We start from the raw sequence: 11,186 nt of genomic DNA, 5'->3' as shown, positions 1-11,186 counted from the left end.
AGAGCTAAAAGTAGTATGACATTTAACTTAATCCCTCGCTACAAAACCCATGATGACAAGAAAGCTAAATCTACTTCAACATAAAGTTTCAAGATGGTTAAATGTTTAATGGAGAAGACACAAAAGTATGCAACAATACAAGCACTGGTTTGGGCCCTTTAACATATATGATTGCTAATGTGTTAATATAGCAAAGTGTTTATGTTGCGTGTTAATACTCAGCAATAACAATCTGTCTACTTGAAGTGCCACCATTAAATGATTGATGGCAAGTGATGATGAGGAAGGGTGGTCTCCAAGCACTTATTCCAGTGTGTGACTAGCACGCTGCATATAAAGACAATAGAAGGAGCCTCTTTGATTGGCCATGGTTGAAGTTTGGTTGTGACCACTCCCACAGCGGCACATAACGCAGATCTGCCGGCCTGCGCTCATCTGCGAAATTACCAACATCGGCTCTACCCTGCCTCTGCGCATTTATGCCACGCTCTGTACAAATTGTACACTGGTCACAAAAAAAGAGCTCATAATCTTTAATCTCGTAACAAAAAGGACTAGTGTCATTTGTTTCAGTAAAACCTAGAGGTTAAATTACAATTTTTTTGTAATCGAGTACAATGTGATGAAAGTTGAGTTGATGTCAATCAATTGATGATGTCATTGATACCTTTTCATCAAAGTACAGCTGCCCCCTTTCTTTTTTCGCATTTTTGAAGGAATAGAAACAAACAACAAATGTATATGGTACAACTCAACAGTATGCTAATTATAGTTTATTAGTGGGAGTGATGCACATGTTTGATCTTGAACAAATGTTCATGTTGTGTCCAATATAATGGCATGCTCAAAACGATCAAGCATTTCTCTGTACCACTGTATCTATTTCACTTGGGCTTGTATTGTCTTCAATGATTGACATGCTACTTACATGCATTATCAGTGCCATAAAACAAAGCACCTGTCATGATGTCACCTTCTGCCGCTGCCAGTCAGCACTGCTGGTATGAACCTTTTAAACCAAACAGTGATCACAAGAAAGGCAAATCAATATGCTGTTCTTTAACCATCTTATTTTCGTACTCTCTCACATGATGACATTCCGCTGCTCCAAAGGCCGTTATAGTATGGCAACCGCAGCAGATGGACGAGTCGAAAGCTGTTCGAAATTATTACTCATGAAAAATAGCCATTATTCACAAGCTAAAACAGCTTTGTCCAAAGTGGATTGATTCATAACACATTGGCACTTTACATACATCAAATAGCATATTATATTATTTAAATGCACATGTACACTTAGCAACATGTATATTGTATTCATATGTAATACAAAGCAATACTATTGCCTTTTATGACCCCCGCGCCGCAAAATGAATAAATAAATAAATGAATAAATGAATAAATAAATAAATAAATAAATAAATAAATAAATAAATAAATAAATAAATAAATAAATAAATAAAAGTGATATATTAACATAATCATATAATCAGTAAACACTGCAACTGTACTGGCATATGCCCGCAAGGACACCCTTGCGTGGTGAATAGTTGGTTAGGCTTTTATTCAGTTATTTAGGCACTTTATTCATCAATTCCAATTCAAAAACACGATTGCCCCTCAGGGTCCGCGTTCAATGGATTGATATGCGACCATGTGATAGAAAGCGAATGTGAGGAGGGGGGTAAGAAGCATTTGTTTCGTTCAGCCTGCATCAGCGCCCCTCACTCACTCTCCTCTGCCAGGCTCCCATCCTCAGATTCAGGCAGCCTCCGAGAGAAGCTACAAGGAGGCGAGAGCGAATCAAGCATCGGCGATGGCGCCTACTAACCCGGGGCCGAGACCGCTGCTAATGGGGCTCGCGTGGCTCCTTCTGACATTCCTAACGCAAAATGTCCGGTGTCTTAACGGCGACGAGGACCAGAACCAGGACACCGAATGCAAGACGAAGAGTGTCACCGTATCCGCGCTGCCTTTTTTGAGGGAAAACGACTTGAGCATCATGCACAGCCCGTCGGCCTCTGAACCGAAGCTTCTCTTTTCCGTTCGAAACGATTTTCCAGGAGACATCGTGGTCGTGGACGACTTAGAGAACACCGAGCTTCCGTTTTTCGTCCTAGGTGAGTTTCTGGGACATAAATGTGTGTAGCTCAGCGGCTGCTTGGTGTGGATGTAGCATCAGTCTTTTTAGCTTTGGCCCGCTAACAACTATAACTACCACCATTAAAAAAAAAGGAAAACAGCACACGGGACTGAAATAACACAAATAATGAATAATCTAGTGTAATTGGCCGCCTTGTGACGTTTCTACTAGCTGTTAATGGTCGATAAGAGGCTCGAGCGTTATTAATAATAACCTTGTGCTAGAATTGAAATAATATAGCTCGCTTATGCCAACTACAGTCCACTTAATATCTCTGTGCGAATTCAGATGTTTTATTGTGTTTCTTTGTTCATTTAGTTGTGTAAATTATGATAGCAGATTAGTTTACTGACACGTTCACGTGTTTGTTTACATACGTACCACACGCTTCAATAAGACAGTGATAGTTTTATGTTATATATGATAGAGTTCCACGTTCGGGGTAAAATTCTGAATATTTTTCTCCACTAAAATCAACATTTACATTCGCCCATTTGTTGTTTATGCGACGTATGATACTGAAAGAAGCATAAAGTTAGCTTGGCGAAAGTTTGCTGGCTGCTGTCCATGGTGCTGATGTGATTTCACGTCATGGCCACAACAGCTGTCTGTAGTGTACTGTTGTGCTTGGAAGTTGGGGTATGTAAACACATGAGCGCACTGTATGGTGAGAAATAATTTATAATAATTTATGTTTAATGCCCATTAAATCCAAAATACTGTGGTCATTGTTTTGATTTTTTTCAGAGGTTGAAACTGACCTGAGTAGGGATGAGCATTTGAATTTTGGAGATGATTCATGGATTTTTGTGTCATTAAGCGATGATTAACTTTTGTATATTTACAGTTTTGCTAATAAATTTACATACCCCAAGGACCTGTCAATTTTCAAGCACAACTGTATGTAAACGTATGAGCACATGTATGATGAGAAAAGGGCTAAATGCTAAACAAAAAAAATCAAAATATTGATATTTTCAGAGGTTAAGTAGAAATGAGCATGTGAGCATTTTTGTGTGCGACATTTAGCTTTTGTACATTTACAGTTGTGCTAATACTCCAAGAGGATGTGAACTTTCCCGCACAACTGTTTGGGTCACGCGTTCAACTTAGATTTTGATTCTGTATGTTTATGCAAGGCCTGGCCTAGCTAATGTGGCACCCTAGGCGAGATTTTATTTGGCGCCTCCCTCCAGCGCCGATTTACATACACTCTTAACCCAAATTAGTTAGCAGAACTAAAAATAAGTGAGGTAATCGGTTGCCTCACTTTTTTGGGGGTTTGCGTGAGTTGAATGGCTTGATTACACCAAATAAATTTTTTAGAAGCTTTCTGTTACACCAACTAAATTATTCTCAGTTACTAACTTATAAATGTTATAAAACCACTGGATTGAATGAACAGAAGTCCAAACCATAAATAAGTACACTGTGTGTCCTCACGAGAATGCTGGAGCCTATCCCAGCTGTATTCGGGAAGTAGGTGGGGTACACCCTGAACTGGTTGCCAGCCAATTGCAGGGCACACAATCTAGGGACAATTGAGTGTTAAATTAACATACCGTGCATATTTTTTGGAATGTGGGGGGGGGGGGGGAACTGGAGTACCCGGTAAAAACCCACGCAGGAACGTAGAGAACATGCAACCTCCAGCCAGGAAGGCCAGAGGGCCGGATTCGATCTCACAACCTCTGGACTAGGACATGTTATAATCTAACATAAATTATTATTAATTGATTTAAACCAGATAGGAAGCTGAGAACAAATTATAATTTACAATGTCAACTATAGAGCTAAAATAAAAATACAAATTAATAAGTAAAATAAATTATGAAACATCAGCTAATTTATGTTTTTAAGTTACCCGAACACGAGTATAATTTTTTGGTAACTTAAAAACATATAAAAAGCATACAAAGTTACACCAACTTAAAAAAGTTAAGTTAGTAGTAGTTTTCATAAAACTTTGAGTATTGTGTACTTAATCTATTTGATTATTTTGAACGTTCAGGTTTACAGTGTGTTTGGGTCAAGCGTTCCACGTAGATTTAGATTCTGTATGTTTATACAGGACCTGGCCTAGCTAATGCGGAACCGTTGGCCAGATTTTATTTGGCGCCTCCCTCCATCACCAATTTACATACACTGTAACACATTTCTGTAAAATATACAGTAACAAATTACAGCATTATCTTGTTTTTTAATTTTAGTTTGTCACTCAAGAGTTAATTCAACACAGGTAACGCACTCTGCCCTGCCTGGGCAAGAACGCTGCTTTCAAATTCATTGACCTTGCTCCTCTACTCTTATGTGATTGTTTACAGTTGTGCTTGACGTACTCTTGGGGTATGTACTGTATGATGAGAAAAAGGCTTAATACCCATAAAATCCAAAATACTGTCGCAGTTGTTTTGATATTTTGGTTGAAGTTGACATGCGTTGAGATGAGCATGTGAATTGTGGTGATGATTTTTTTTAGGTCATTAAGCAACGTTTATCTTTTGTACATTTACAGTTGTGCTTATCAGTTTACATACCCTGGGGGTATGTCAACTTTTAAGCACAACTGGATATTCATTACAATTGACACTTATTTCCTTTTGTGTTATTAGTAAAATTTGTTTGAATATAATTATATTGAAGGTGAATTTTTTTGCCGAGTTTTGGCGCACACTAAAGTCCACCTGTGTCCTTAGCATCTGCCTATCTCACCTAATGGCTTAGCCAGCCCTGTGTTTATTTGGCAGTTAGTTCATTTAGCTTGTAGCTACTGGCAGGCTATTGTTTTGTCGCTGAATAATTAAGACATAGTTGGCGAACAGGTAATCGGCTAAGAAGCAGGTGTTGAGTCCTCCGTTATGTCAGATGTCACTCAAACTCACATTAAGCACAAACTTTTACTTTTGTTCTATTGATCTATATTGCTTGCCTCTGTGTTGCTTTTGAATAATGTGTAAATGCATTTTTCAGCATGTGTCCAACAGCAGTGCTATTTTGGTGAGAAATCTACACTAAGCAACAACTTTAAGTTTAATAATGAGAAACAGCGTAACATGACTGCCAGAAAATTATTCACTCAACAACATGCTAAGGGTTTTAGTTGGACGAAACCTAAAAGTAAAACACCATCAGTAATAACAATAATAATTATGCATCAGATTTATGTAGCACTTTTTTTGGACACTCAAAGACGCTTCACAATGGATACACTATTCATGCATTCTTACATTCACACTCTGGTGGCTGTAAATTACGCAAGTAGCCTCAGCTGTCCTGGGGCATACCTTTGGGGTATGTAAACTTATGAGTGCGACTGTTAATGTACAAAAGCTAAATGTCGCTTAAAGACACAAAAATGCTATGAATCGTCACCAAGATTCATATGCACATCTCTACTCATGTCAACTTCAACCTCTGGAAATATCAAAACAATTGCTACGGAATTTTGGATTTTATGGGCATTTAATTAAGCCCTTTTATCACCATACAGTATGCTCATAAGTTTAGCACAACTGTAACAAACTTACAATTGTGGAATGAGCAGCACAACTGAGTATGTGTGTAACACTTATGTAAAATGTAGGAAACAAATTCTCAGTACCTGATTGCACCGGAACTTCCGGAAGCAAATTAATATTTAATAGTTTTACAGAGACCGCAAATATTTAGCATATTTTATATGGGCAGAACACACCTTATACTGTTCATGTAGGTCAATTCTTACAAATCATCCTTTAAAAAGAAAATTTAAAGCAAGCAAACATTTTTACTGTACAAGAAGTACATATATCTATATATTTTTTGTTTATTTCACAGCATAAGGTTTAGTAGTGTTTTGCTGTGTCAATTTATATGGACAGACACTCACTTATCCAATACTGTAAAATAATGTGACCACGGTGTACTTATTGACATTGCAGTGTGTTGATTGCATTCACTTTTTACAATTGGATCAGTAGAAAAACTAATTGTAGCCAATGCAAAGTCAATTAACTCTTTGACTGCCAAGCATTTTCAGAAAAGAGGATATGTGGGTGCCAGCTGATTTAAGCATTTTGACTGATCTTTCAAGTTCCACAGACAATTTTGTGTTTGGACTATGGAAACACAGATAATCAACAATAGAAAATAGGTTAGTTTCACCCAAATGCTCTGTTTTGGACTAAAATACGGAGAAATCAAGCTTTTTGTGAAACGATATTATTTCATGCACTCTAGTGAATTTGACACCTTTTTTGTTTTCCATGAATGATGGCACAAACACCTAAACAGTGCTTTACTTCTGTAAAACACTACCACCAACAATGAAAAAGTTTTTTTTGATAGCAAAATACGTTTATTTACATTCAACAGTGTAACAATTTGACAAAACAATTTGGCAAACTATTTACAAATATGTGCAACTGTGGTACTATTTACAATTGTGTGGATGTTTCAACTACACAGTTTTTCTTTTTGTGAGGCATATTGTGTAAAACTCCCCTGCGTGCAAGGGGACGCAGCAGGATTTACACCACAGATTAGTTTCACTGCGATTGCCCCTTCGCGTGCACTTTCTTGCCGGCCTTTTTTTCCGGGGAGTAGCAGGTATATACTGCAGTGTGTGTTTGGCCATGTTGTCATCAAGTCTACTCTCAGGATCATGATACGGTTACGTTACGGTGGAGCTACGTCTGGCTTCCTCATGTCCTTCAGTTGCTATAACGGGTGGTAAGAGATGTTCTGATCCATCTTATCCACTCCATTCATGGTGGCATCGTAGTCCAGAACCAGTGTCTTCTCCGTGATCAGACTGTACCCGCTCCTCCGATGAATATGCATTGGACTCGGGGTACTCTTCATCGTCCGATTGAACGTCCGCCTGTGCAGAAGTGCTCGTTTTCCGGCGTTAGCATCGCTAGCCGGTGAGGCTTTACGACGCGATCGAAGCCGCCGCGTCAACGCTTCCAACTTCGGCGTCAACCTCGGAGTCACCATCATCATCATCAATGTGCTCTTTAGCATTGGTCTTTGAAAAAAATGCTCAAGCGTGAGCTGCTTGCAACCGGTCGCCATTTTCGCTTCCTCAGCCATTCTCCCCTCAACACTCTAGCTCCGCCTCACGTCTTCTACTGACGCCTACCCGATCTTGTCCAAAGAGAGTCATCGCTGCCATCTAGTGCCCAAAAATAGTCATTATACTAACTCGACCTGCTTGATACTTTCAGCACAGCTTGCCAAGGCTTTCCTCCACCCGTTTAAAAACAAAAACAAAAAAAACATAGTGAACGTCTTTTAACGTCTTTGGCGACACTCATTTGGATTTTACTAAACGTTATTAAACGTTTTTGGCGGTCAAAGACTTAAGAGCAATATATATGTATGCATGTATGTGTTTGTTTATTTATTTATTTATTTATTTATAATGTACATTTGTAATCCAGGAGACTGTTTGTCCTTAGTTTGTTTTAATTATTTTTTCACAACAGAACAAAAAATTGAAAAACACGAGTCAGTCAAGAGATAAAACCATGCTTCTTAACACCTACCAGTAAATCTTTAATCTTCAAAATAATCTATTATTGCAAATACAAGTGAAAAAAAAGTATACCATACAAGTGACTGGCTCTGAGTTGGAGGGAGGCGTGAGAAAGCTTGCTTGATGAATACCGTGTTCCTCCTTGGCACCGCACCTTTGATAGGTCAATTGTGTACTTACCATTTCCTCTTTCACTGACACGGTGACATCCAAATGCGATGTTATTTCCACATCAAAAAAGTAATATGCCTTTTCCCTTTTCCCGATTCTTAGCCAAGTTTAGAATTTTTTCCCTTATTGGTTTGTTTATTATGCACCAAATTAAGGAACACCTGTGCCCTTAACGCAGAAGGCGTTCAGTGCTGCCATTCACAAAGCCCAAGCTGTCACATACACACACACACACCAAAGATTTTATATATACTGTAATTGTCATACAAAAATAGGAAATGTTAGCTCTGTTTAATTGATTAAGTCAGTTATTTGTTATAAATCCTGGAAATGTTTGACAATTTTACCTTTGCACATTACTAGCAATGCGTGTAATAGCTGGCGAAAAGCGATGAAATGTGGACCCCAAAGCTGGGAGGGCAATTTTTGAGCAATTAACAGAGCTTTATTCAACTGAGAATATGAAATATTCATAACAGATACAAAATTGCTAATGAAAAACTATGCTGACAAACAGTCAATATGAACTAAGGCTGTATGTCAGAGGTTAGTGACTAAGAGAAAGAAGTGGGCAAAGACACAACGGAGGAAAGGAGTACAAACAAACTAAAATCCCACGCAAAATATCATCTACTCAAACACTAATAACAAGAATCACATTTGTACTTATATTTGACAGTCAAACGGTAAATACACTGGTGGAGGTACAATAACAACAGACATCAAGCAGAGAGAAGACATTAAGACGATAGTGGTAAAAGTAACAAATTGATACGGTGCATTCTTACCACCAAAATACACTCATCTAAAAGTAATTGGAAGCAGGTGTGGCATTGGAGATTGCACCCACCAACGCTCACCACGGACCCTGGAGAAACAAAAATGCAAGCATTATACACAGGTACAGACACAGAATAAAAGAAACCTATACAATTAAGTTTCCTTGGACTAAAATGCTACATTTATAGTCGACTAAAATTTGATTAAATAAAAAGGGGATGAGGTTGACTAACTATAATAAAAACTAACAAGCGCGATGGAAACTAGACTAAAACTGAGACTCAATTTAAAATTGGCGGATACAATTAGCATCAGCACTAGCACCAGTGGTGATTGCTCTAAGACAATCAAAAAAAATACGCACACACCCAAAAAAAGTGGTGAAATATGTACTGCTGTGTAACATTTCATTGACTAACTCTGCGCTGCTAAAGTACCTTAATTTTTTTTCTGAATCAGCTACTTATCACAAGTAACTGAAACGACCTCCTTCTCATTCATCCCTATCGCGCCACAGTTGTCTGCAGGGAATTGTACACTGGGTTGTTCCATTGCATAAAACTGGACGGTCATTGGAAAAATCCTGGGCTTTATCCCGCCCATTGGACGCTCAGCATCTCTGAAGGTCTATGGGCAGTGCATGGGCTCGGCTTCTGCATGATGATTGGATGATCTGTCTGAGGCGGAATCCCTCTTTGATTGACAGTGAAACAAAGCCAATCAGCGATCTTGAAGTATAAACCTCCACCCAAGCATTTTCCAAGGTTTTCATTCCATTGTTCTGAACTGTTTCAGAGACTTTACCGATCCCCAGCAACTTTGTCTTTGTTAAAAATGACTAGCATTGTGTTTGGCGACTCTCTTCTGTTTTTTGCCCCAACAAGCAGTGGCAGCTACCCACACTCACTGCTGGCCACACAGTAGCCTCGTGCAACAGCTCCACTTGTTAGCAAACTGCCCATCATGAATGTTGTAAACCCATTTTTGGCAAAAAACATTTGATAGTATTCCTTACGAAGAGAAAATTAGGGTAAACAGAAAAAAAGCTTCCCCTTATCGAATGACCAGCAGCCACCACTGATAGGCACCTTATGCATGATTGCATTTTGTGAGTGAATACTTTGACAAACAAAAATTCTGCAGGCATTCAGCAATGTGGATTTGGGAAATAACGGACGGACAGTGATTTTTGTGACTGAGGACTCACATGTCGCAAAGTGAGTGCAGCGGTGGAGGAAGTCAGTGAAGTAAGGTGAGGCTTTGACATGGAGGGGGTTCGAGGGGTTGAAGAGATGTCTCTGGAGCCAGTGGAATTGAATTAGGATAGTGGTGCTATGTTGCCAAGAGTCAGGGTGAGAATTGACCTCAGAATGTATTTGTACCTGTTTTAGGTCATTGTTTTGTACCCTGAACAACAGTCTGTTGTTATAATTCTGCTTAGAGGTAATAAATGGGTCTCTGCCATTGGGTTCTGGCCTCAAAATGTTCTTAATGTGGGTGTGATTTAATTGTTGTAAGACCAAGTGGAGCTCAGAAAGTTTGCTGATCCCAACAAGGTTGTTTTACCCAACCTAGTCCCTAACCAGAAGGACGGCGTGGCTCAGTGATATGCTGGTCATCTCGAAGTATTCTTGAGCAAGATACTGAACCCTCAGCTGCTCCTGATGCTACGTCATCAGTAGGTGAATGGGTAGTCAAATGTAAAGCGCTTTGAGGACCTTTTTAAGGTGGTAAAGCGCTATATAAAATGAAGTACCATTTACCATTTTAACCAAATTGAAATGAAGTACCTCCTCCTATTTAGAATCATTTAGAGACATTGAAAAACTGTACTTGTCAAGATCTTGATCAACTTTTGTTATGTAATTGAAATGAGCATTTAGGGGCATATTCTCCCATGTGCTTAAGTCAGAAAAGGTGCTCTGCTGCACACTTTTTTGGTTCCATATCGATTTAATTATGTTAATTATGCACCTTCCTGAAATGTACTGTACACACTCTAAATGGAGCGACATTTAAACGAGGGCGTCTCTTGTCAAATCTAGTGGTGTACGTATTCTCCCAGAGACTTAAGCTTCTTTATTTTTATACGTTCAGGAGGCTGTACTAGAGACTAGCGCCTCTTGAAGGTGAAACATCATTTTGCATGTTTTGATTCAATGAACTGCTTGCATGCTCCACTGGTGATGGCCGCGTCACGCTGAGCGGCTGCTGGTGGCTCAGAGTTTGTGTCAAAGCACAGCACACAACAACTACAGTCATTCTAATGCTGTCAATTGCGAGTTCGATTTTGAAACATTTGTTTTTATTTGTCATATGCCCGCCGTGAAATCCACATAAGCACCGCACGCTCGTGTGCGGCAGAAAGCATGGTTTGGCAATGCTTAAACAACGGCTGGCTCACTCACTTTCCAGCTACTGGAACATCTCCAAATATACATTCAGTCACAAGCACAGTACTCTACAGTATTATTTTTCAAAATGCAGCTCATACACATGCTCCTTCAAAGTAACCCATTTTGTGCCGCGCGCTGACTAGTGACGATCAGGATATATCTTTCGGATCCACTTCAC

General features: G+C 39.2%; 1 protein-coding gene across 7 annotated transcripts in view; it reads left to right on the top strand.

Annotated features, from left to right (window-relative positions):
- The first annotated feature begins 1,666 nt into the window (after positions 1 to 1,666).
- astn1 (astrotactin 1) overlaps positions 1,667 to 11,186 on the top strand; it is a 309,454-nt gene continuing 299,934 nt past the window's right edge. For all 7 annotated transcript variants that reach the window (XM_086094600.1, XM_086094593.1, XM_086094620.1 and 4 more), the window contains exon 1: positions 1,667 to 2,120. In XM_086094600.1, coding sequence (XP_085950726.1) covers positions 1,817 to 2,120 — 304 coding nt within the window. In that variant the 5' untranslated portion in view covers positions 1,667 to 1,816. The remainder of the gene's footprint in view (positions 2,121 to 11,186) is intronic.

The sequence above is a fragment of the Leptonotus elevatus genome, chromosome 1, assembly GCF_054856555.1.
Source record: "Leptonotus elevatus isolate MCC_2025b chromosome 1, RoL_Lele_1.0, whole genome shotgun sequence".
In the NCBI taxonomy this organism is placed as follows: Eukaryota; Metazoa; Chordata; class Actinopteri; order Syngnathiformes; family Syngnathidae; genus Leptonotus; species Leptonotus elevatus.
Note: the sequence above shows the minus strand (reverse complement) of the source record. Positions and strands in the feature narration are given on the sequence as shown.